The sequence below is a fragment of the Caloenas nicobarica genome, chromosome 1 (assembly GCF_036013445.1).
Source record: "Caloenas nicobarica isolate bCalNic1 chromosome 1, bCalNic1.hap1, whole genome shotgun sequence".
NCBI classification, from domain to species: domain Eukaryota; kingdom Metazoa; phylum Chordata; class Aves; order Columbiformes; family Columbidae; genus Caloenas; species Caloenas nicobarica.
The window spans coordinates 45,867,881-45,895,356 of NC_088245.1; the positions used below are offsets into that span (position 1 = coordinate 45,867,881).

General features: G+C 38.9%; 2 protein-coding genes across 3 annotated transcripts in view; one reads left to right on the forward strand and one right to left on the reverse strand.

Annotated features, from left to right (window-relative positions):
- Positions 1-4,666: 4,666 nt before the first annotated feature.
- Positions 4,667-5,614, reverse strand: LOC135986218 (basic proline-rich protein-like). Its single transcript, XM_065630138.1, has one exon. It carries the CDS (start codon positions 5,612-5,614, stop codon positions 4,667-4,669), a length of 948 nt encoding a protein of 315 aa, XP_065486210.1.
- Positions 5,005-27,476, forward strand: part of CDK17 (cyclin dependent kinase 17) — a 97,563-nt gene continuing 75,091 nt past the window's right edge. For both annotated transcript variants that reach the window (XM_065636293.1, XM_065636302.1), the window contains exon 1: positions 5,005-5,114. The gene's annotated coding sequence lies outside the window, so the exon portion shown is untranslated. The remainder of the gene's footprint in view (positions 5,115-27,476) is intronic.

Here is a 27,476-nt window from a genome sequence, read left to right on the forward strand (position 1 = left end):
AGGTGTGCACACAGAAGTGACTGGCTTTCATTACCTGCGGATCTTCATTGTTTCACTCAAATTCTTTTCACTGGTTTTAGTCTCCAATACAAAATGTAAACAACAACAACAAAAAATAACACACAAAAAACCTATCACTAGGCTAGAGTTTCATAGTGACCTGTATCCTACTGCAGAAACCTCATTTTTAGACAATCTACAGAAAATACCTCACCATTTACTATCTAAGTATGATAGTTGTACAGGGTTGGGGTAGGCCTAATATCTTGGGTTTTGAAAAGCAGGATGTCCTGCCTTTCAGAGCAGTAGCAGAGGAATAAAGGAGTGTCTAGCCATTTGTTTGCAAACCAGGGCAGAAGTGTACAGAAAGAGTCTCTGTGCTGTTAACTTCCTTCTAAAAGGATTAACTGGACTCTTGCTGAAGTCAATGGAAATACTTCATTAATATTAGTTGGAGGAATCTCCAGCTAAAGAAAAAAAATCAAGAAAAATCAAGCAATGAAACTAGATCTTCCACTAAAACACCACCCCATGTCCCAAAAATATGCATAGCTGGCAGACACTTTCTATATCTAACTCCCAGAAATGCTGGATATAAATAAAAACATCTGTTCAGATATTCTAAGTATTGTCTGCATAAATGATAAATAATGTTATGTGTGAGGAAATGAGAAATAATACTTAAGTAGCATTTTGATAGGATGTTGTGAAGTTACATATGGGAACTGACAGGTTAAGAAACATAAAGGAATAGGAAGAAGAGAGTGGACAATGGTGTGTGCTATATATATGCCATGTTATATATAATGAATATCTATATGCTATAAAATGACAAAATAAAGGGATAAGGGAGAAGCACAGCATGACACAGACCTTCCAGTAATGGTAATTTCTCCAGCAATTGACCAGTCTCAAAACACCAGTATAGCTACACAAACGCAAATCTCAGGTGTAGATAACAAACACCCCACTATTTGCACTTCAGGAACTCCTTCGTGCTTGCCAAACAAACAAGGTTTACAAGAACAAATAGTATCTTTCCCTGTTTCTGTCTGGATGGTAGGAATGGCTACAATTCTTGTTAGCAGAACTAGTATATAGCTTTTTGTTTCTCGCAAGGGTGACCATCTACTTGTTGCTATTTCCTGTTTCCATTCATCCAAAGAAGAAGGGATTTGGTCTTCCAGTGATGTTAGAGATTTGGGTTTTTTTAGCCTAGGGGCCTGCAAGTATTACTTTGTAGTAAATCCAAGTAACCTGGAAAATACTTTATATGAATACCAGGTTGGTATAAGAAAACAAGAAACTATCTTAATTTGATTATTTTAAATGGATTGGAGCTTTGTGTACGTGGAAGAGGATCATTACAGAAAGGACTGCTACACAGACTAATATATACATAGCTCGTGCTGTGAGCAGAACAATAGCTCTAATTCTTCTCTCAGAGCACAGATACAATTAGTTAGAGGATATTGCATTCTTCAGAAATTTTTGGCATCCGATAGAAAAAAACAACCACATTTCAAAATAAAATACTGTACTTGAAAATGATTTCCCCTTTTAACTACCTGCCAAGACTTTCAGTCTTTCCCCTGCAGAGGAACATATCCCTTGTCAGCTGAGCACAATGCTTTCCCACACTGCTGGCTGGTTGTGAGGTTGCTGATTCCTGCTGCTGTGACACAAAATCCTCAACTTAGCTCTTGGCAGGAAAGTAACTGCTTTCCACATACGTGGTGTTACAAATGCACGTTTCTGTGAGGTTTCCATCTACCATTATGTGAACTTCAATGATTTAACTCCTATGCTTTTACTGTCACAAAATACTTTTTCTGTTCAATAAATGCAGAGGCAAAGCCAGTGTTTTCGTATTCAAAACAGGAAATCTTGGTCCCCTGACAACACTGTAGTCCTACTGCTGGATTTATATTCTAATGGCTGATGGAGATTTCATTGGATTGTCCAGAAGCAATAATTCATTTCATATAACCTGGGCGTACTCTGTTCTCACTAGCATAGAGAGCAGACCTATTGCACTCACCAGCCAATCCATCTTAAAACTAGTTTAAAATATTAATAATCATGGTTAGCTAGATGGAAATATGATTGATTGCTATATATTCCACTAAATAATAAAACATATCAATAGCTATAGTTATAAAACCAGACTCATGGGATAAATTAATCAAAATCGGTGCCTGTGTTTCAACCTTATGTCTGTCATTCTGTCTTGCTTCTGTACTGTTTTTTCCCCAGATCTGAAACTCTTTCTCTGAGGGCACCAGGTAGTGGTAGATACAAAGGCCAACTGGATATCAAGCGTTATATCATCACAGATTCTTCCCCGTTAACAACTCATTATTCTCTCTATTATGAGTGGAAAACCTTAAAACATTCTCACTGCACTGGAGTCAGTGTTGACCCCATATTTCTTGGGCGACTCATCCTAACTGCTCATTTTTTAGTTTCTTCTTTTGTTTGTCATAATTACTTTTCCTGGCTATCAGAAGTATCAATGGCAGACACGAACACGTATAAAGCAAAACAAGCATATTTTACTGATATTTTTAATACTTGAAAACAAAAACACAGCTTCATAAACTTCCAACCCACTTTCTCCCCATACTTCGTTTATGAAACATAATTTACTTGGACGTGCTGCAATAAACGCACTCACTGCTGTGCTGTCTCAAGAACTTGTTTTACAAATCATGTACATAATAACAAACTCACACACAATCATTTAAAATAGCCTTCAAATTGAATAAGATAAAACAAAACACAGATAATCCTGTTGGCATTCAAAGATCAGAACTGGTAGGTCTAGCAAGAACTGGTAGGTCCTGCGCTTTAAAGCAGATCCATAAGGGGTATCTTTGCATGATTAGGAAGTTCAAAGCTTGAATATCTGCTTTCTCTATGTTATTAAAAATCCCACAAGTTTTGCAAAGGTAAGCTAGCTATCCTGTCTTGAAAACATTCAAAAATACCTCAGTAATCATGTTTTGTCTCTATGAACAGCCAAGTTTGTTTCTGAGTCATACTGACTACTTTTTATCCTCAACTAATTTCCCCAAAAGTCTACGTCAAGATGAGCAAAGTGAACTTGTGTGCATGTAAGAAGTGGTTTCATGCTTGCACTCCTTTTTTAGGCAAGAGCAATTGACTTCTGCTTACTGGGAAACATATTCATCTCTGTTCTGGTTTGCTGGTGCTGCTGGAAGGGTGCAACAGAGCTGGAAGCAGGGGAATTTTCAGCTGGCACTGCTCCTGCAAACGCAGCTCCCGCTTAGCCCTGATCTGGAGAAGGCCTGGCTGGAATAAGCTGCACGTGGAGCTCCTCAAGCTCGGGAGCTTGCTGCTGCTGCAAATTAAAATACACTCTCCACCTAGACACAGCATAGCACATTGTGATGGTGGTTTGGCCTCCCTCACTGTACGTGGTGAAGCAAAGACTTGAAAGACCCGTGAGCTGGTTCCTCTTCGGGTGCCCGTGACGTGTGCTGGCACACTCAGCCAGTAACCCTGGTCTGCGTGATGATGGCAGACTCATTTTGAGAAAAGACCCTGTGGTTATGACACTGAACTTCAGCTGACAAAATAAGAGAGAGGGAGCAGGCAGGCAGTGAGGATCAACAATGGCTAAAAAGAAAAACAAAACAGCAATTTGTCAAATTCTGCCCTAAGTGTACCTATGACCTGGTACTTTAAGTTCAAACCCATGTCACTAAAACCACTTAAGAGTTGGCCTGTTTGTTATATATTCTTTGTATGGTGGAAATATGCAAACAACAGTGCACAGTAACTGGCTCACAAGACTAGTTTTCAGCTTTTCGGTCCTGTTCTGCAGCACACAAAGCCTAAGAAACTTAGGGGTGGAAAGGACTGAGAAGTGGGGGAACGTAAACTGCATCGCGTTGAGGGGAAAGAAGATTCAAAGCGCAGGAAGGAAGCGCTGTTGGCGCTGGCAGAGCCATCGCAAGGAAGACAAGAGGGATGGTACAGGCACTGTGAGCGCAGGAGACAAAGGAAAGAAAATACCGCAAGAACAAATACGGACGTTTTTGTAGCGACTGAGCTAGAAATCGATCTAAATAGCCACATGGCTTCCCTTCAGTTACTGACTTGTCGGCCGGGGAGGGGTGGGCTCAGGGGGGGTGGCTACTACCTCCGAGATGGGCTAAATCACCCCGCAAATCCAGAGGAAACATCGCCAAGAGCCGAGAAAAAGAAGGGAACAAACGCGCCCTCGCACATCGCCCTGCCCGACGCCGCTCGGGGAGACCCCCGGGCCGGCCAGCGGCGCGCAGGGCCTCGGGGCGGCCTCTCGGGCGCCTGTGCCGGGAGAGCCGCTTCCTCCCGCGGAAGGCGGCGGCTGCGCAGGGCGGCTGAGGCGGGAGCAGCAGCGCCCCCCGCGGCTCGGCTCGGCCGGGCGCTCCCCCGCGGGTGCGGGGCGCGCAGGGAAGGGCCGCGGCTGGAGCCCCCTCCGCCGCCCGGGGCATTCCCCGCGGCGCGGGCCCCGCGCTCCGCCCTCAGCCTCCCCTCCCCGGGCCGCCGCGCTCCCTGCGCTGCTACCGGCTCAGCCGGCCGCCGCGGCCGCTAGGTGTCGCCGGCGCCCGGGCCTCCCCCGCGCCCCTCCTGCGCTCCGGCTGCCGGCGGGGCTGGCTCAGTGCGAGCCGCCGCGCTGCGAGCGGGCGGAGGCGTCAGCCCGCAGCGGAGACGCGCAGTCCGGCTCGGGTCGCCTCTTCTGCTCGCACCCCCGCGGCCCGGCCCGGCCGACGCGAGGCCACCCGCGCCGCTCTCGGCACCGCCGGCGGCCGAGCGGGCGGCTCCCGAGCACGGCCTGCGGCCGCTCTCCGGCGGCGGGGAGCCGCGGCAAGGCGACGGCTGCAGCGGCGGCGGGGGGAGCAGCCATGTTGGAGCGGGGAATAAAGTGACTTTCCTCGGGGAGGGAGCGCGGCCGGCGGCCCGGCGGAGGCGGCGGCTCTCGGGGCAGCGAGGGGAGGGTGGGGGGTCTTCTCCCGGCGGCCGGATAGCGCTCCTGGTCGGAGGAGAGGGGGAAGGAGAAGGGGGAGAGGAACCGCCCCCGGACCCACGGAGCTCGGGCGCTGCTGGTGAGTTGTGGCTGCTCATTGTCTGCCGGCCCCGGGGTGCGGGTCGGGCCCGCGGGGGGGCCCGGGCCTGCGTGTGCGTGGGGCGTCGCGGGGGGGGGGTCGAGGTCAAAACGCGGCCCCGGCGGAAGCGGGAAGGTGGTGGGAGATGGGGCGGGGGGTCGCCCCCCCAGAGCGCCGAGGGGCTGCTCGGGGAGCCCGGCGGGGCTGCTCTGCGCCCCCGGGCCGGGCTGTAGGGGATTTCCGCTGCCCGTTGGCGGCTGGGAGCGGCTCCGCGGCGGCCGGCGGGCGGCTCCGGGGTTCGAGCTCCGTGTGCGGTGCGGGGGGAGCGGAGGGAAGCCGGGCCCGAGGGCTGAGCCGGGGCTTGCAGCCGGTGGGCACCGCGGGGTTTTTTGGCGATCCAATGTTGGTAACCGTCCTTTCCCCGCCGCCTCCTCCCCTTCAAACGAGGCTGCTTTCTCCTGACAGCTCTTCTCCTCGCAGCCTCCGCACCTATGACACATTCGCTCCTTGTTGCAGGTCTTCCCCCCCCAACACACACGCGCACACCCAAAATATGTAGGTTTCTGCGCGTGGCATGCGAGTTTTTATGCCCTGAGCTTTGAGTTGGTAGATGACAGGATACGTGAACATTTGCTGACCCTGAACTTCTGTGAACTCCTCCCTCCCCTTCCTCTCTCAAATATGTAATGGCTTGAGTCCAGTGAGAGCAAAATGTTTCTTCTCTCTCAAGGACGGGGAAATTAGGTTGCATTAGGTGTGTTTTATATTTCGTGGAAATTTACTACGTCAGCCAGTCCCAATGCCGTGTTCATAGGAGTGGATTAGCTGCTGCGGTAGAAGGCTGCTGACCTTGATCCCCTTTGTCTCTCCTGCAACAATTTCGGGAGCTGGCTGGAGTTGTTTTAAACTCAGTGCCGTCTTTGGCACTTTGCTGATGGTGTTTAACAGTATTATGGGTGTTGGGAACAGGGCTGAGGTATATCATAAGCCAAAGTAAATAATTTAAGAAGCATCTGTTTCCCTTTTTAAATTTTGGTAAATAATTTAGATGCGGTGGGTTTTTTTCTTTCTGTAATTTAACAGGAGATCAATCGCAACTTTCTTGTAGCTATCATGGCATAGATATGAGATGAGGAAGCCTGGTTTGACATTCTTCCATTGCTGCTCCCCCCACCCCGCCCCGCTCCCTTTTAAAATTGTATTAATTGAACTGGCACCTAGACGACCAAAGGTTGAATACTTGGAAGATGTGGGGCAGAAGAAAAAAATTATAAAATTAGCCTTAGTACCAAATTAAGGTTTGTTTTTGTACTAGAATTGTATAGAAGTGAAGTAGGCGGTCTGGTATTTTATGTGCTTAGGTTGTTAAAGAAATTGCCATATTGCTTTGTTGTAGGAATTCTGTATCATATGCAGCTCTTGTTATTTATATCTGCACTTCAATAAGTGATGTGAGAGAGACTTGTTTTGAATAATTAAGACAAAAGCAACGTACATGAAAATGTGAAATAATATATTTGAAATGCAGAGTGAAAAATTTCCTTAAAAATTGCTTAGACTTGGAAGACCAAACTGAATTTTCTTCTCCAACATAGAGAAACCATTATAATGTTAACTTGGCATTAAAAGGGCCACTTACATCTGAAAGATGAAAGCATCTCTCTTTGATGGTGTTATTTAAATACTGCTTTGACGATAATGAGTCTGGCTTACAAAAATCTGTCGGAAGGATAATGCAGTGTTCATACCTTGCATTTGCATATTGCGTGGTGTAGTCCTGTGTTTACCCACGGTGGAGGTCTACACAAATCAGTAGTTGGGATCTGCCTACATCCATACCGAAGAGTTTGCAAATTGGAGCCTGTGCCGTCTGAAGCAAATTAAAATTTGAAAGCAGCGAGTCGTTTATTGCGAGCTCGGCTAAGGATGCAGTGCATTAATTGATCTTTTAAATATGTAAAATACCATCACCGTGTAGTGAAATACTTGATTTATAATTCCAAAGATAATTAGATTGAGAACAACTGAAAGCCAGAATAGGGCTGTGTTTTTCCCTTGAATGGCTCTGGCTTCAATTTCTGCCCAACGCTGCGGTGTGAAAATACGATACAGCTTATGACATGGATGTTGAGACATTCTGTATGCCTGCGTTATTGTTACAATGTGGAGCTCAGTAAAACTGGGCAGATTTTTTTGAATGGCTTACTAACATATAACATCTTGTAATTTCTTAAATGACTATCTGTTGCTAGAAGAAAAAAAAAATAGAATGTTTCACTGTCTTAATAAGTTTTGGTTGAGTGCAGTATATTTGAGTAGACCAACCTAAAAAGTGCAATCAGGAAAGGCTTTGTTAGAAACTGATTCAGTGAACAGTCTGCATTAAAACCTTTCTGTGAATTTGCTCTTTACCTTCTTCTCACATTTAATGGAAGCTGTTGATATTTCACATACTGATCATCTTTCATTTGTTGGCCAAGAAGGTTAATCAGCTGTTTTTTAAAAAGATATCTATGCCAGGTGTGTCCTTACTGAATACATAATCTGGTGCGATGTGAAAATTGACAAGATCATGTCTAAAAGCCAAGCTCAATAATAATAAAGCTTTTCTAGTGTAAATTCATTAAATGTTGCCTACAGTTCTTAAGTTAGGGGTATCTGAAGTTCTTAGCCGCATCAGTTTAATGCTTGCTTTTCTATTTTTACAGCAAGCTCTAGATATGTATCTACTGAGGCAGCTGGACACCACTGTGATCAGTGGCACTTCTGAATTTGATATAAAACACTACTCCACAACTTTAGCTTGTAAAAATCCTTTTAAAAGGCCTGATGTTTATGCAACAGTTATGCTCCTCGTCTGAATAACAGACTAAACCAGGGCATTGCTACTGATCATTGCCTTTTTTGCAGTACCCATAATTGTAGCAGTGACTTTTTGCTTCTGAGTGTAAGAACTGGAAATTTTTTTCTGTGCCTGTTCACATGCTGCTATGAAGACTATCTTACTTGGATGTTAGAGGTAAAAGCATTTTATATTTAAATATTTTGATCACTAGACAATAGTTTTAATTTATTTATTAAAAACCTTTAAGAAATCTAAGACTGGCTTTTTTAAAAAAGCTTTACAAATGTTTTCTATCCTGCTGTGCCTACCTTTTGGGGCCTACTAACATTTTTCCCCATTAAGCGGGGAAGAACATATACTGCTTCCTCCAGAAATAGTAGATTCCCAGAAATGCCCATTAATTATGTGGAATACTTTCTTTTTTCCTGTGTATTTTATGAAGAGTTGTGATGTACTTTTGACAACTGTTTCTCTGAAGAGTGAGAGTTGGTGCTTGTTTAGCCAAATGAGTAGTTATAATTCTTTATCCGATACAAATCCATATATGCAAATTTTTAACTAACCTGATGGATTGGCAATTCTTCCAGGGTTGTTGGTTTCCTGGACTCCTTTTAGAGTTCAGTAGAACTGGCTAATTAGAACATCTGTGAACAGTGATTTAAACCTCAAGCATTTAACCACTGATGTTGATAGTCACAAGGAACAGGCAAAACTGGAACTTAAGGTAGTTTGCCAACTTGGAGCACAAGAACATTAAAAAAATATATAGTTATTGAATTTTGTGATCCAGTTATATGGAAAACAATAACCTTAACAGATGCATAGATCGGGTAATACATCAGTCCTCAAGTAATAAGGCTTTTGCCACTTCCGTGGAGATCATTATACCTTATGTCTGACTATATTGTGAAATGCCATAGACACTCTGACACTGGAAGCAGTTATAACCTTGCGCCTTACTGGCATATTTGGGCTTTTGTGGTCTAGTGCCTATTTTTAAAGGATTAGAAATTTCTTCAGTAGGGTACATGAGGTTACCACAGGGTCTTATGTATAAGCATGAATGTTATAAAGAGGGAAAAAATAAATGTGTGAGCAGCATTGCCAAAAATACAGCAGCAGCAGAAGAAATAACTGTCAAATCACATTTTATTTTTTCATGTGGGGCAGAATTAAACATAATGATTGCAAGAAAAGGGAAAATACTGTCTTTATAACATTTAAAAATAAACACTCAAAGTCTTCTGTGAATTTCAGGATGATTTTCTGCTTGCTTACTTCTGTAATAGCTTGAAAATACAGTAAGCTGAAGAACAGCTTTATCCTAGATTTTGATTATGACCTTTTTTCCTTACTTTTAATCTGCTCTGGAACAAAGTGTTGTGCATATATTATGATGAGCAAGGCTGTGTTATTGTACCAGAACAAAGAAATGACATGTCTTTCATGTGCACTCCGAGCTACAGTTCTTGCCGGCCTGTATTTTAGGTTAGACTTGCTAGGTATCTTGCACAAGTGTATGTTACTCTGTGCCCTCTAATCGTATTTATTTAATTATAATGTGTACCTCATAATTGTACTCCTTTCTCTGCCTTCTGCTGTTTTCAAGGCTTGGTAGAGTTGTGTGATGGTATCTGATTTTTAACATCTGCACCTTGTCAGCTTCACTAAGGGTACTTGCATGCTTTCAGTTTGTGTTGAAGTTGGCAGGATCATGACTTTCTCTTCTGTGCTCAGTGGATTACGGCATTTTGCAGACATGTAGCTGTACTGATATGCTTATATCATAGTGAACTGCCATAACCTGCATACTCGTCTTTCAGAAACGTCTCCAGGTATTTCTGACTTCCTACTCTTACCTTACTGATATGGAATTACCTTGATTTGTTTGTATTTTGTTCAGGTATGTGCCAGATGTTTTTATACAGCAATCATTAAAGCTAACGTTTAATGAGGTTTACAGTAATGGGTGCTAGTTGGTGTTTGCTACAACAGAGGTCTTTGGGAAATATGGATTCCTGAGAATTATCAATTAATACTTCTTATCGGCAAACCTGTTGGCCTGTAATTGAGACAAAACTTATTAGGTTAAAAAGTTACAGTGGCCTATAGGAGTAAAGAAGGCAGTTCACAAAAATGTGAAGAAGTTGAATGAAGTGAATATGATTGCTAAGGATTGATGAGGAAAACTCATGCTGTCACAGACTATGACAGTAAGGCAGTGTCTTTTTAGGAGGAAAATGAATTCTAACAAAGCCATTAGCCTGTTACAAATGCTGAAGAAAATGTTGGCATTTGATGGTCTTCAGGAGAGGTTGATGTTCATTAAATACTGCTATATTCAGAGGTAAAACCAGATGATGGTCATGTGTGATGATGTGAAACTCTTCCTAAGAGAACCTGAGGGTGTTAAACAGCTGGCACTGAAGTTGCATGGTAAGAATTGTAGATGTTTATAGGGTGCTTTCTGGAGTGTTAATGCTGATCGCATTTTTCATGTGTCTCAGAACACTGAGAAATTCTGTAATTTTAGCACAACTTCAGGTTTCTTTCAATGATTTTAAAAGTTATTAATATGCATAGTAATGGGTATTGACAGCAGGAGTTTAAGTGAAGGAAATAACTGTTCAGCATATATTTATAGAAGACTGATCTTGTGAAATTAACTTCTGGTTCTCTTGGTAGGATTACAAACTGTGTGGTTTAACACTTGATATTGCAGACAGGCTTCTCTGAAACCTTTTACTTGACTGTTATGTGACATTTTGATTAAGGAACTAAAATGATAGATCAAGTGTCTACATATTAAATGGTTTACAACCTGGCAGATAATGTGAATCAAGTGGTTAACTATAAATAGTTGCCGCGTTGTGTAACTGCGTGTGATGAGGACTCCTCATCCTCCAAGTACGATCACAAAGGAGCTGTGGGAAACCTGCTCAGATCCTGCTGTCGGGCATTGCCACTAATGAAGGGAAAGCCAGCGAAAATTGCTGATTGTTTTTGTAGCTCGCACAAAATTGGGAAAACAATAGAGACTGCAGAACGGGTCATTAGCGCACGGTGGGTGCTTGGAAAAATGGCAGTTTCCTGCTTGTTTCCCTGATGTGGCATTTTATATCAGACTTTAAAAGACTGAATACAGTATATTAACTTGTGAAATAAATTGCTGATTTTTTTAATTAAAACAAATCAAATATAAGCAGCTATTAATATTAGCTTTTAGTTTTGGAATTTGTTTTGTAAAGCTTTGGAATAGTTTTTAATGTATAATACAGAAGAGATATTAAGTGTTGATCTGCATTTATTATGTGGGTTTTAGGGCAAGCTTTTATTTTAAAAACATATTAATAATACAATTAATTCATTAATAATATGCAAGAGGAGGAGAGTCAGTTATGGAATGACAGATGACATTTTATGATATTGCCACCGTTTTTCTGTATATCTTGAAGCAAAGTTGAATTCCTGAATGTAGAATTCATAAACATTCTGTGTAGGCCAAAAAAGTCGTGGTCATTTACATATTTAACTGGGGAAATTTAAAAGCCATTTTTTCAGTCTGTCCCTAGTTTATTGCAAGGTTCCTCTGTTCTTTTTCTCTTAATCCAGATCTGGTTGTCATAAACGGCAGTAGAGTATTTACATTACAAGAGGCTTGTTGCTGCCTTAAGTACTATTTGGTCTTAAAGCTCTGTCATAAATATCTTACTAAATTGTTTAAGTGTCTGCTTGTGAAATGTGAAACTGTTCCATAATTCACTTTATTTATATTTGCTCTGAAAACTAAATATAAAACTTAAGTCTTCCTGTATGACTGTGGGAGACTAAGCTTGGGCTGGTGCTGCCTGTGAATAACGTTGCTCCACAAGCAGTTCGAACTGGCACAATTTTGGCACTATTAGAGCTGTAGTTGTTTTCCTCTTTGCTGGCTGCTGTCTCCTTACTAGCAGGTGTCTGGTGACCATTGATGACCGTGTCAGGGAACCTGTGGAGGTTACAACAGGCATTCGGCTTCAACTTTACTTTTCTTTTTTAGATGTAAATAATAGTCACTTTCTGCGGAATCAATGGAAAACCAACAGTTTGTAATTATTATTTTTTTTAAATATCCCGAGCAGATGGGAGGGGAAACTTCCTGTTGTACAGAGAAGAAAGGAGGTCCTTGACTGCAAAATATGTCAAAGTTATATATATGCTGTACTAAAGTCTTTTAAAAATGATGTGTAAAACAGCAGGTCAGAAACTTGTTTTGATACTGAATAAGAAGGGACAGTGGGGAAATAATTACCAAGAAATCATATAAAATATATTCTTAATTTTAAGTATGTGTACATCTTTGGGTGGGAGTTGCGCAAGGAAGTGGGATTTTTGGTGTGGAAATTGTTCGTGTTGGAGGAAAGAAATCCAAGAAGCTGAAAATTATATTTTTTTATTGAAAATATTTTAGAACTGTACTATGCAAGCTGAAATTGAGCTATGGCAGGCATTCAAAAATTTTTGGAATAGGCAACCATAAAAAAAAAAAAAATCAGTTAATAACCATAGTGGTCATATTTTACAGGGGCCTGACAGGGGACTTGTGCGGGGTCCTTGTTTTTTCTGAAGAAGGGATCACCTCAGGAGAGACAAGATGAGATTTTTGGCTTTATTGAAGCTACAGTTTGGATGTAAATCACTGAAGTTTACACTGACTGTTCTTGAGAATAATGTCCTGTACAACACTCAGATAAAGTGATTTCAGAAGCAATTCCAAAAGTTTAAGATTCTCCATAGTATTTCATTACCTTTGTCAATGTGATTCAGTAGGTTATGGCAAAGAAGCAGAATATTTTAAAGCTTATGCTATTTACCTTCGGGATTAAACAAGATAAACAGCTTACAGTGTTCCCGTTTGCACAAGTCACAGTATTTTTAAACCTGCTGCTTATAATTCTAGGTTGTTTATCAGGGAATGCAGTTAACCTAAATGTTTTATTGTGACTTGTTTTTGATACATCTCAATATAATTCTCAAAACCAAATGTTTGATCCGTAAGCAAAAAAAGAGCTTTAAAATTTATTTAGGCAGAAGGCGGCCTTTTGTTATTATGCATACCCTTTTTTATTTTTTTCTGGACAGCGCAGGAGAAACAGCATAATGGTGTATAGTAATTAGTTTGCTCAGTAGGTGTATGCTTTTCTTCTTGAATTATGCATTTTTAGGAGCAATATGAAGTAGATCATGAGTTCTCAAGATATGGGTTTGATATGCTTTGGTAGTAAGCTTAGTTACTGCATTTTAAAATGGGTTTTAGTTTGTGTATAAAATGCAAAGTGTTGAGTGTTGTTAACAAAGTGTTCTGAAACCTGCTTCCTTTAAAATGAGCTTTTTTTTGGTGGCCTTACATAATAGGAGTTTTGGTTTCCTGGTATTTGTGCATATTTCTGGTAGTGGAAGGGGTAGACATTAGTTAAAGGATTTAAGTCATAAGTTGTTTCTCATTGTTAAAAGTTATTTTCAGGATGAATGGGTAGCTGGTGATGATTTGCACCTGTAGATGCATCTTAACAAAATACTGATATTCTTTTAAATCATCTGTTTCTAGGAGTGGGTAGATAAAAACTGTTTTGCTTTGTTTTGTTTTTTCAGCAAATAATTTATTCATATCTAAAATATTATTTGCACCAAATTGTCTGATTTGAGTTTTGCCTTTTTAAAATTTTTTTTTTAGATGCTCACCTCTATGATCAGTAGAGAGAAACAGGTTCAGAGGGTAATCCAAACATCTTAATATAGAGCTTGCCTCCCTTTCCACATTTACCGTGGAGGGAGCCCATCACAGTCATTGTTTTTGTATTACAGCATTACAGTTTGAGCTGAATTAAGTGCTTGCTTCAGAATAATTGTTGTTGCATTTGTAAACTGAATAGATTTCCACTACTATCTGGAGAGTACTGGCGGGAAGAGAGAGGGCAGGAATTACAGGGTTCATGGTGAAGAAGGAAGAGAGGGTGGCTGGGGGATGGAGCCGAGCATGTTCTTACTGGTGGTGGGAAACTGTTAATTGACCCCGAACTGGTACGAAATTTTCTCTTAAGTGCCTCAGGTGCCTAAAGATGATCTGTGTGAATACCCCTTGCAATTTATGTAAATGAGTCTTTAACATGTAAGCAAGAAATGGTGCAGGTTTTTCTTTATTCTTCATTTCTGCTTGCAGGTGCTCAGCACAAATTAAAATTCTAGTCATGTGAGTAGTAGTGATGGTGTATTTTAATATTGAAATAAGTTGCTGAAAGATATGTTTTCATTTTATGTCTCATGGTAATTTCAGAAACTAGGCTTGCAAGGACAAATAAAAATGATGGGTTTTTTGTCTTATGAGAACTTGGTTTTTAGAATATATAGGTCCATGATAAAATAAGCCTAGTGAAGATCAGAGCATATACGACACCTGCAGTTGATGTTTATTATTGACTTTTTAACATTACACTGCATTAAGTTAGTAGTAAATTTATATCTTTATAGGACTGGATTGTCATATCTGCTTTTGGTAACTGAAATTTTATGTTAATTCAGAGGGTTTTTTTTGGTTTTGCTTGGAAGATAGGATGCAAAATCTCTGTTTTACTTGTATATTGAGAATTATTTCCTTGGGCAAGTTGACATGATTTACCAAGTTTTATGCTAGCTTAGATAACCTGTTGAACGTGTTATTTTAGGATATAACTGCAACAGGTTTTGTGTAGTGACATCGTCCAGTTTTCATGGAAAGTAGTGCATCACTAGCTAAAGTATGTAGGGATGGATTATGTCAGTTTTTGATTGCTTAACTTGAGGCCTCTTTAAGATACTGATCTTCAGGGTGTGAGTGCTGAGGAGGTTTTGAAAATCAGCCTTAAAAGTGTTGGCTGCAGAGACGTGCTAACAGAAATAATAACCCGACAGTGTCTGAAAACCTAGCGGTGCAGATTCTGGTAGACTTTTCTAAGAAACAGCTGGAGGAGAAGGGGAGATGGTGTATCTATAAAATATCCTGAAGCCAGCTTTATACTGATACAATAAGATAGCTTTTCCCTTTTCTCTGGCTAGGTGGTATCTTGCTCTCAGTATTTTTATACCAACATGTACATGAATCTATTCTGGGCTGTTTAACCAACATTCATGCTTTACGTCCCAGTCTAGGTAATTGCACTGGTGCCTTTTGCAGTCATACATCAGACACAACTAACACGTATGTAACCTCACTGCTTCTCGGCAGGCCTAGGCCTGAAACACAGACTTGGAAAGCAGTCGTGTTGACTGTATTCTACACAGAATATTCTCTTAACCACACTGGGTATACAGAGCTTCCAGTGGTAGGCTGTTACCAAAAAAAAAAAAATAATTGTTGTCACTTAAGGGAGAAAAAAACCTCAACCCTCTGATAAAGCACAGGAAGCAAAATTGTTGACGGAGAAAATTCCTTTTCTGTATAGTCACTTTCATGAGAAGAGCCACACCTCAAAGGTAATATGTTTAACTTAGTGGATCCTAGTGACATAATAGATTTTTTTTCCCTTGTATTTAGAGGCTTAAAAGGGATAAAGAAAATTATGTGAGTTAATATCCTTTCAAAGTTATTTGTGGTGGTTGCCACATTATTTGCGTTATGTTCCAATGTAAAAATATTTGTCTATGATCCTAAGAGGCTTTAGAAAAATAACATGTTCAGTTTTATGCAAAAGTGGGAGACATTTACGGTGATCCTTTTTTTTATTTAACTCCTGACAAAGCTCCTTCCACAGTGTGCACCAGCGTTTTTCTGCTAGGTAGTAATATTATTCCGGTTGCATTGAGTTATCATGGCTCTTTATCATAAAGTCCAGGAAGCTTTTTGATTAAGCAGTCTGAAACACAGAGAAGCTGCACTCTGTTTTCCAGCACAGAGGTGAACTTCTAATAATGTCCCTTTCCCCTCCTTGGATGAGTAGCTCTGCTGTATTTTTGAACTAAACTTTAGGATTAGCAATGGTTTTGTTGGGGGCAAATTCAGGTGGTGAGGGCAGGAGCACCTCGCTAGGACCAAAGTTGAGCTTTGCAGGCAGGGCACGGTGTTCAGGCACCCTGCATCCAGAATGGGATATTACTGGAGTGCGTTCTTGTGAAATACTGGGGATCTGGTGGTTTCTTTGTTTTGTTTTTAAGCCAGAGGAAGGCCTAAGAGTTGTTTTAGGGCTTTGCTGTCTGTGCTATTGACCGTATTTTGATCTAGAAAGTCAGACATCTGTGTTTATGTAGTGAAACAAGCATATGTAAATCTGCTCTTAGATCCCTGTACTGCAGGTTTTCTTGGAGAGATGCTGCATACAGTATTATTCATGATATGTGCTGATTATGCATTCTAAGCATAGTTAAACGTTTTGAACTTCAGTAGTCCATAGGCATGTATTCAGGTATCCAGTTACGAAATCCTGTCATTTCAATAATATAAGGTTTTAAAAAAGGTAGAGGTGATTAGCGGATGATGCTGTTCATTGCTCTCAAACCCACACTCTGCAGTGTCCAAAGTTTCATGACAGAGTAGATTGAATTGAAGTTAAGAAGTGTTTTGGGTGTCCTAACATGTTGCCTTGTAGTAATACTAGTTTAATCTATCAACGATTCTGACACAATTTTTCATTGACTAGCCCTTCAGTAGAACACTGTTTCTGTGGCTCTCTACCCATCAATAGAGTGCTGGTCTCAGACTTATGCTATGAAATGCCTTGTGCTACTTCTCTTACTTCTCTCTTTTTTTTCTTTTTCTTTTTTTTTTTTTTTAAATAACTTGAACCTTTAAGTGTATGAAAATTAAATACTAGCAATTCCATTAATAAAGATAAACTTCCTAAAGGCAATAAGCAGCTTTTCTCCTTAATTTGTAATATAGTTTTGTTATCTTTTTTGTCTGTCAGTATTTTGGAAGTGCTGTGTTTCCTAAAAAATGTCAGTAGGAAATGTCACAAGAGGCATGCTATCTTGTTGTTGTTGGAAATTTTCATATACTTGAATCTTTGCAGCTTACCTGGGTTTTGTCCTTGTCTTTTTTAGTAATTTGGATGCTACTACAAATGATTAATTTTTGAATTTAGATTTTTTTAAAGTTTAAATTTAGAGATTAGAGCCCTTAGAATAATTTTCATCTGCCTTGCCCATTGGATGGCAAAGCTGATGTTTTTGATGTTACTTCAAGCATCCAAGATCACTGAGTGGCAAAGTTAGTAATAGGATGTTATTCTCAGCCCAGGTTTTCTCTGTTCGTTCTTGTCTTTCCTATATATGTGGTGCAGAAGTTTATTTACTCAAATAATTCCTTGAGATTAGCTGTAGGAATCTGTATTGGTGTAATAGAGATTGAAACTTGTATCTTCTGATCTGCAACTTTGCTGACTTAATTTTTTGTTTGATTTATGTTAAACGATTCATTTTACAGGGTTACTGATGTTTCAGTATGCAATAATACCATATTTAGGCCTATTAATTTTTCTACAGTATGACACAATTTATAACGGGGGCTTTATTTTTTTTCATAAATCCTGTTTGGACCTATACTGGCGTGCATGCTTCTAGTAGCATTGATGAAGGCTGGAGTCTTCATGTGAAAATTATGTATTTTAAACTAAGTTTAAAATTGATAGTGTGCGATTCTTCCACCTTGTGTAGTTGTCTAGAATGGGTAAGCTATGTTTGAAAACAATAGAGCAGGGCTGTCAAACTCATTTTCACCGGGGCCCACATCAGCCTCGTGGTTGCCTTCTAAGGGCCGAATGTAATTTTAGGACTGTCCTAAAAAGAAGATTGCCCTGTGTAATGATTTAATTCCATGCCATTTTGAGGCACAGCTTAGAGAGAGCCTATCTATTATATTGAAGGGGTTTTTTAAATGCTGAATTTTGTTTAAAAAGCAGTGTGCAGTCTAAATTTGAACATATAAAAAGAGAAAACATGATCTATGTAAAATGTTAATTAAATTCACAGAAAATAGAAAGGCAGCTGATGGATAGAAGGACATTATGACCTTGTAGAAAACAGAAGGTATTTAGGATTATAATAAGCATTAGTAGGCTTTGTGAACCATAGGCCTTTGTATATTTTGTTTAAGAGATCTGGAAGTAACTTAATAAATGTGACCTATTTTTAGAGTTAGTTTGTCTTTTGGACTATAGAATATTCTGCATATGATGTATTTGGAACCATTTTTACTTGAAAGATGCAATGATATTTTCAGGTGTTTCTTTAGTGAAACGTTCATGTATGTTGAGAGCAGGAGATGAAAATTGCAATTTTATGGCTGGCTGAAATTTGTATATAGCAAATGAGATGTAAAGAAATGCAACCACATTTTCTTCACACATGCAAGAGCATGTTCTGTAAGCGATTTCTGCAGTTACCTTTGTGGCACACTTCATGATTAGTTAATGTACTTTGGGCATTTTAGAAATGCATGTCTGGCATATCAGAATATGATTTATACTGTGTAAATCATAAATACTTTATTCACTATTTTCACTGCTCATTACACAGAATTGTCTAGCAGCTCTTGAGAGAGTAAATGAATTCTCTCAAGACCTAAATGCTGTCATCAGCAATATCTATGTGATTACATTCTTGACTGCATGGGCAGTACATGGGCCACTTTCTGAAGTAATCCATTGTGTGAATAAAGAATATTCAAGTCTTTGTCCTACGAAAGTAGAAGTTTAGAACAAGCACTGAATCAATTAAAAATACTGTTCTTTTTTGATAGTGAAACTGCCTCAAATTTAGACATCCTGTCTCAAAACAGCAGTATTCATCACTTAGTAGGGTTAAAAGAGAAAGTTGCTTTTTAACAGCTCTTTGTAATTATTTGAAGTTACTTTTTTATTGTAAAAGGGGAAGTGAACTTTCTTTGTATGAAATGGTGTACAATGCTAAAATTAACCTTAGCTGCAGCATGTGATGTACTGTTTATCAAAATGATGCACTGTAATTTGGGATCGTTTAATGAAAATAGCAATAACTTCAAAGTGTTTATACAACCAAATCAATAAATAGTTTGAATTAAAAACAAAGTTTGAGGCTTTTTAATGAAAGATCGTGCCTCTCTAGGGCTGGCATTCCTGTCCCAGGGGGTGTGAAGCTGACAGGGGTCAGGGCATGGTGAAGACTGGGCTCTTCATATCCTGGCTGTGCCAGGGACAGTGACGTGACGTGTCCACTGTCACCTGGTGGCTCCCGTGGGTGCACTCTTAAATTATAAAACTAGCTTGCTACCTCAAAGCTCAGAAAACCATCTTAAATTGCTGCATTAATCCTCCTCTAAGAGCAATATTTGGTGAATACATGCGTTCCCATTCCTGTCTATATTCTCATTAACATGGCGATTTGTTCTTCCTGGTCGGCAAACTTACACTTTATAAAAACTTCATATTGGTACCAAGATAAAGATTTCTGTCTTTATGGAAGAGATTAGGTCGAGTATATTATGAGCTACAAGGGAATGAACATTTATTTGCAAGCCGAATATTTCACCTGTTTGTGCCATGTCTGTTTTAAAGGTAAAAAGAATTTATGGTTTACGAGTAAAAATGCTTTGAAGTTAGTATGTATTTACTGTCACCTCCAAAAGTCATTACTGACTAGATTATATACTAATCTGGATGGGATCCTTTCGTGGTAAAATATTTCCTTAGTTAACTGTACCTGTCCATTTGAAAGCTAGTAAATCTTTGTATTCTTCTGACATTTATTTTTAGTTCATAAAGATGTAATGCGAGACACAAACAAAAACTTTGATACTCTAAAAAGGGTTCTTGAACTGAGGATTTGTGCCTGACATTATCCTCTGCTATTCTAGAGATCCAGCAGAGAACCTGATTGTAAGCCAGCTCTGGTGGCGCTACTGAATGTCTTTATATAAAAAGTCAGGATAGATTTGTGTGTGTTCAGTACCAGGGTGTTCTGAAGCTGAACCAACTTGCGTAAATTCTGTTATTCGCCTGTTGCACTGCAGACAAGGTTGAAAATGAAAGCAGACTTTTGAAAAAGTAAATTGGAGATGCCCATGCATAACACTAACTCCACTTGCTTTAGCCTTGTCCTCACGCTCTGTTTTCTCTGCGATGTGGTGGTTACGAGGCTGGAGTAGAAGGATGGTCCCTTTCCATCGCCTGGTGCTCCTGGGCAGTTTTCCTGCTCTGCAGACTTCACCAAAGGAGGGTTCCCACAATAGGGCTGCAAACAGGGTGGTAAATAGGTGGTGCTTTTCTCTCTGGGTGGTAGCTGAATTTAATGCCATTTAGAGGAGTTCATGATTAGTCATCTTGTTCTCTTGCGTCAGTTATTTGTCATGAAGCTCTCTGCTGTATATGCTTGTTGACCTAAACATTAATGTGTTGAACTGCTGTTCATAGAACACGTATGTTTTTGAAAAATTGCATGTTTTCAATTTATCCTCCAAGATGCTCTGTGAAGTACGTGTAGTGTTTACATAAGGAAGGGAGATGTTTAGGTCTTTCGGTTGACTTGGTGACTAAACTAGGTAATTGTCACAGAGAATACTTTGACACTGGTCGTAAATTAAGTGATCACATGAAACCTGTTCATTACAAGCCTAATTAATAAGAAACATTTATTCTACACTTACCCTTCATATCCTTGTGTTTTACCAAATGTCAGGATAACACATAATTAAAACATTTTGAACAATTCCTCAAGTATCATAATAAATTGTGAAACAAATGATGTCAGTCCTATAAGTCATAATAAAACAAGCTGCTTTGAGCTAATTTGGCTGTCTAAAGGAAATACATTCAATAAGAATTTTTGCTTGTGATTTCCAAAATGTGAACTGCAGTAGAAATAACGTTCCAGAAGAAATTTGTTAGGCAGTGAATAGAGTAATACTGTTTTGATAGTAGTAGAAAGACTTGGACCCTTACTCTTGCTCTTATTTTTTTTGTGAAGACTGGCTGTTTGGTACGAGGAGTTCAGCATGGTACTTACAACTGGATGTGTTTTTGCTGTGCCTGAGAATGGAAAGTTTAGCAAGGCTTCTTGCTAGTATGAAAGGCAGTATCTGTGTTTTCATTCTTTGCCTCCCCTTATTTTTTTTGATGTTCGGTTTGCTCTGTATTGCTGTGAAGGAAATATAATAATGTGTACTTTAAAGAGATGATACAAGATGTAGAGTGTATTTCAAGTGTTCAGAAATCATCAGATTTAGCTTAAAAAGCATGCTTGGCCTGTGCCAAGTGCACTGGGGTGCCACACGTATGTAGCTTGGTTTAATAGCCCTTAGATTCCGTTTTTTTTTTTTCCTCCCAAAAGCTGTCTTCCTTCTCCCGAATAAAAGAGTTTAGTTTGACCTGCTATATTTTGTTATTTAATATCATCTTGCTGGGATACACATGACCCTTTAGAAGGTTAATTTTCTTTATATTGAAATTTCTAATCAACTAAAAGTTTCTTCTACTTAGCTTTCTTACTTGCCTCTTTTGCTTACCATTCAAATGTGACAGCATAAGCTAACTGAGCCTGGAAAGAAGCAAGATACTTGGTTTATCTAAGTCTGTTGTAATAGATTTGTGCAACATGAAGAGACTGTGTGGCAAGAATAGACTTAAAAAGCGTTGGTCCCAACCTTTCTTTGCTTTGTAAATTAGATTTGAGTGTTTAACATACAAATTTAATGATAAATATATATTTGAAAAACAAATTAATGTTAATTTTATTGACCCTGTAGATAGGAGATTCTTCAATGGGATGATAGAGATTTTTATTGTGGAGTGTCATCAGAGTGATGAAGAGGTGTGGAAGATGGATGTGGGAAAAAGGACAGCTCATATAGGTCAGTCTTATCCTTAGGGCATCCTGGCTCTGTGCGCACATCTCTGCCATTCAGTATGTGAACTCTGCCTTTTTTTTCCCCTCTGACATCTAATACGGGACAAGTAGTACATTTCATGCTAATTTAAAAATTTTTCAAATTCAAGATTTGGAGCTTTTTCTAGCAGGTTGTCGGGTAGTTGTATATTCAGTTACTTCAGCTCAGAAGTTAAATGTGCAAATATGCTAGTTTGTTCCCTGCTGAAGGGAGAAGCTGTTCTTCAGGCATCGCATTATCAGTATGAATTTATCAGCCTGAGCCCTGTTCTCTACATGAGTCTAAGATCTTGTATGCATGTGGGGATGTAGGCTACATATAGTTACATTTGCGTGTTCAGTATTTATTTGTAAAGTTCGTCAAGCTTATTGTACGCACAGACTGATTCTTCGTGAGGTAGTTGATCTGTACCTACAGAATTTATGTTGCATGTAGGAAGCGTATGATCTTTGTTAAGGGGCTGATTAGAGCTTGTGGAAGCATGTCATGGGGAATTAGGTGTTGGGAAAAGTGGTACCTCGGTGCTTGGTTTGCTTCAGATTTGCCTTGGTAATGTTTGAATGCCTTTGCTTTTTTGCTGTCAAAATGTCACTGCTTGGATCTGTCCCAGTGTTTTCATTCAAGTGATAGGAAACAGAAGGGAAAGAACTAATTGGTATCAGTCTGGAAATCATGCTCTGAATACATGTACAAGCATTTGTGCTTTCTTATTCAGATTTCCAGCATGTGAGATGTGACGGCAGAAGCATCATTCTGGGGATGTAGTTAGAGCTCTGGGGGAGTCCAAAATGTATTTTCATCCTTATTGCTGCTGAAGGAAAGTGGGGCTATTTCTCTCCTTATTCAGATTCTCATAAATTCTTGCTTTATAATGAAGAGCTTGTCTTGCTGGTTCATTAGTAATTGCTACCTCCTACCATCTCTTTTGTCAGCAGGGGGTAGGATTTCCTCCTACACTCAGGAAAAAAAGAGAAAATTAGGTAGTGATAGAGGCTAAAATTAAAAGAAATCTGAGAAGACATAGGCCAAGTTAGACTCTAATTCTGTAAGATGACAATTACTTTAGATTTTCAGTGAAAAAATATTTCCTTTCTTGATGGTGGTATCTTTAGGAGGGGCAGGCAACACCGGTGTTGCTGGGCAGAGAATATTTCCACATAGATCATCTGCCAGTACTTGGACTGGCTAGCGTGTATTGACGTTAGCCATTTGATAAAGGTATTTCTAATCGGAAGGCTATCTGCAGTTGAGAAGCATTTGCACCTGATACCTTGGTTTCCTCACAGCAAGAGGCCAAGGCACTTTTAAAACTTAGTAAAAACCTAAACTGTGAAAGCTTATAATTCTATTTGTGGTTTGGCATATTGCAAGGACGGTATGGGTAGCTACACTTCAAACAAAAACACAAGACATAATGTGGTGGTTTGTGTGTCTGTTTCATTATCTCGGCTTCATGTACAGTCACAGCAGTGGCCTTACCTGAGCTGCCTGTAAAGTAATTGGTTTGCATCCTGCTACTGACAGCAGCAGTTTGTTGGAATTAGTTGCAAAAAATGTTATAAAACTCTTATGTGAGGTCTTCCAGTCACCTCCCTCCATGGCTTAAAGTTTTTATTCCCTGCAGGTTAAAAACCTTTCCCTTTTGCTTTTCCATGTTCTGTTTAACTTCAACATTTGGTGACTGGAGTAAATGTTTTTTCAACAATCTGTTTCTTGGTTTGTGATTGCAAATGATCAGTGAATGTGTATTTCTCCTTCACCCTGAGAATTTGCTGTACAGTTTGAAAATGCAATCTAAATATACAGAATAAAAACAGTCCACGTCGTGCCGAAGGTGTGAGGTGTCCGCTGAGGCTGTGTGAGGCAGGAGTTTGTTTGGAAACCCTGTGTTGTATTGGATTGTAATCACCTGTTGTCATGTTATCAGTTTTCAAAACTAAAGTAAAAGTGTTCTACTGTCAATACTGAAATGTGCAATAACAAAATGAAATATTCCTTTCCCTCTGCTGTTGTCAGGCTAGTAGGTTTTTTTTTTTTTTCTTGTGGGGGTGGGCAGCTTATAACTTCCTTAAGTGTTCAGAGAAGTGTATGAGCTTAAGTGGTCACGATCTCTGTTTGAATCATCAGTAAGAGTTATGTTATAAAACAGGTTGTGTGGCATTACTGACACCTTAGTCTGCTGAACTAGAAGATTGCTCGCAACTTCTTGCCTTTAGACCAGGCCTTCTTTTTTTCCTGCATGTGGAAAGTCAAGTAACTGGTTTTCAGGAAGTCACTTCTGCCTTTTTTCTTCTTTATTTCTTTAATAGCTTTATTATTTTGCCTACTCCCTAGACAACAGGTGTCCACAAGCATTATGACTGTTAGCATTAATTTATTTCCATATTTTCAGTCTAATGGCAAGATTGAGAAGTAAGTTCATATGGAAAAAATAAATAATACTCACCAAAAATAGAGAGGGAAGAAAAAGTAATGCATTTTTAAGTGTAAAGAATGTGAAGTTTATTTGTTTAGATTGAGATGACTCCTAAGATTTTTAAGGTTAAGATGTAACATTAATGTATTTGTATTAATTCTCCAGTTGATATGATAGATAAGTATTTATTCTTGGGCATCAGTACTTGGAATGAATATTTCGATGGTTGGTAAAGAAACTGATTCAATATTTCGGGTTTGCTGTTGACGTGCAAATTACAGAGTTCAGCCAGAAAAGCTAAAGCAAATGTGATCTTTATTTTACAAAGGGCTTGACTGTGTGTATCTTTACTATGATCCCTGTTCATTTCTTCAGCTTTTCTTCACAATAATTTACTTGACCCAAGTTTGGGAACTTGAGAAAAACGATATGATTTCTTACGTATTTCTTACGTATCCTGAAAAGGATAGGATTTCTTATGTAATTCACTCAGCATCTCTCAACATTAAAAATAGATCTGTGAAATGCTTTCAGTTTTTTGGCAGTTTCTCATTGTAAACGTGCAATGTTGGATATTTTCATTTCTAATAAAAATCGTAGCCAATGTTTAAACAAACTTTAGCCTAGCTGGAAGTGGAAATTTCCAAAATCAATGCTAGAAGAGGAAAAAATCGGTACTAAAAGTATGTCAAGATTTCAGCCTTATAGCAGGTCATTTCTAATGGTTTCGCTAGAAACTTCCGTCACAAATTACTATTTTGTTCTTTAGATTAGCTTTGCATATTTGGCTATATGTATGGGGTTTTTTAATGCGGAAAGTTTACCTTCAACAGATCAGAACGCATGTCTTACAATCAAGAATAGGCTGTGACACACAAGAAAGAGTAAACTAAAGAACAGAAATGCATATTAAAGCACACTTGGATAAGGAGAATATTCTTAAACTGGGCTGGCTTAGTGGTATGGATTTTGTAAAGGCACTCTTATATGGTCTTGTAAACACATGCAGTTAAAAACAAGGCGATGTTATCTTAAGCATGAGACTTTTGATTCTGTAGAGATCATGGAGGGCCGAGAGACCAAATCCATTGTCAGTGCTCTTATTTTGCTTAAAAGGTTTGAGGGTTATTTACTGGAGTTTTTTGTTGTTTTCACTTCAGAGCCATGCAGTTTGCAAGAGCTTTCACATTTTCTCTTTTTTTTAAAGGCTTTTATTAAAAAAAAAAAGGAAGGAAAAAGGAGAGGGAAAGCTAAACACACACACAAAAATCCCTACCTCTAAGGCACAGTCAAGATTCTGAAAGTGCTTTTCTGAGCAGTGTCCATCATAATAGAATCTGGATCAGACCAGGAGCAACTGTAAAATGTATTTACTTCCTTCCATTGTTAGAATAGCAAGATGTGAATTTCTAAATATGGCTTTAATATTTGATTATACTGTTACATAAGATAAGATAATAATAGATTAGATAATGGAGAAGAAGATGGAAAAATGGAATCTAAAACCACGTTCATATGTTATGCTTTAATGTCAGGCTTACAGTTGAATCTGTAGTGAGACAAACTGTCCTGAAAATTGTGAGGGAAAAATGGATATGTTTCTGTAGTATTGACTTACTGTCCACTTTCTATTGTTCCTTGTTTGAATTTGATGCTTAACTATTCTGAACATGTTTCAGGTTTCAAGTCTTTGAAAACTCTTCATGCCAGCATTGAATCCCAGTTTTTCTCCTACATAACTTAAATGGTCTCTACAGAGAACTGAAAATTGCTATGGACATTTGTCCAGAGCAAATCCTTCTTTGAAGATTAGTATATAAGTATATTGTTTACATTATTTTATTTCCAGAAGTATTATTTTTTTATTATATACTTTTCAACAGTAGCCATGCAAATACAGTGAAGGAAGTTATGATTTTTTAATGTTAATATTTTTCTTGTTAAATTTATTCATTTGGGGCAAAATGGTGAGACTATCCACCTTCAGGGGTAAAGCCATCAGCTAGCTCGTTAATGTGTCTGTATCACTATATATTTTTTTTCCATTCTATTAGATACCTATTGTTTAGCCATACCTGCTCTTACATGTAGACAAATATTTTAAATAATTGTACCTTGAGTAATAATACATTTATTCCCAAGCAGTCTTGTTTTGTCTCTTGCTGTGCACTGAAGTTAAAGTAGTTAAAAACAAAAGTTGAGCATTAAGAAAACAAACAGAAAAATCATCAGTGATCACCATATGGCTTTTAACTGTAGCGTATTGCTTTTCATAGTAAAAAAGAATGTTTTTTGCTCCCAAGAAATCAGTTCTGTCATTAATATTTAGGCTTAAGGACTGTGTTATTGTACAGCTGTTAGCGTCTTTATGTTATTTTAAGGATTAAAAAAATATGTTGCAGTTTAATAGTTTATTGTATTGGAAATTTTAGGTGTAATTACTTCAAACCCAGATATGAATATGCATTGTGACAACTCTGAATTATGTAAAATATCAAACCTTCCTGTCAAATTGGCTGAGTCACATATTCCTCTCAATTTTTCTTCCTTTTTAAGCTATTTCAAATTTAAGAAACTGCTATGCAGGGTACAAGATAATTAGAAATAATAGCACACTTCAGTGTTTTTACTTGAATAATTTCAGCTGCATGAAATTTAAATTTGCCATCTAGGCCAAGGGGCTGAACACAGATGGCAGAATAATGGCTGACTGGTGATCTGCTTCATAGTTGAAAGGACTAGTCTTAATTTTACGGGCAAGGAAATACAGTTTTGAAAACACAGACTAGAACAATTCAAAATTTTTCAAAGCAAGCTATGTAAGAGTGGTAGGTTACACGATATTAAAACTGAATTAATTACTTTTTAAGTGGCTTGCCTTTGCTTTAAGATATATCTGACTTAATAAAAATAGTAAAATTTTTGGCAGCACACGTTGAAAATGTTAGCTAGCCCATGTAAGAAATTTGCGTGCTGCTTTGTTTCTCTTTCTGTGTAAGAGTTGTCATTTGTTTTTATCCTAGCATCCTCACATAAATCACGGCATGTGTCCTTTGCGGTTTCTGAAAAGGAAAGAAATTGTTGGTTTACCTGCAGGGGATGAGTCACCATTAATTCTTTTAAAGAGCCATTTTTAATATTGCCTTATTTTTGAATAAAACAGAATTGCTTTTTGGATTTTCATGACTTTTGATAAATCTGTTCTTAAACTTTTTTCTTTACTTTGGTTCATCA

Excerpts from the sequence above, each read along its gene's own strand:
- LOC135986218 (XM_065630138.1), bottom strand. The coding sequence starts at position 5,614 with ATGTGTCATAGGTGCGGAGGCTGCGAGGAGAAGAGCTGTCAGGAGAAA.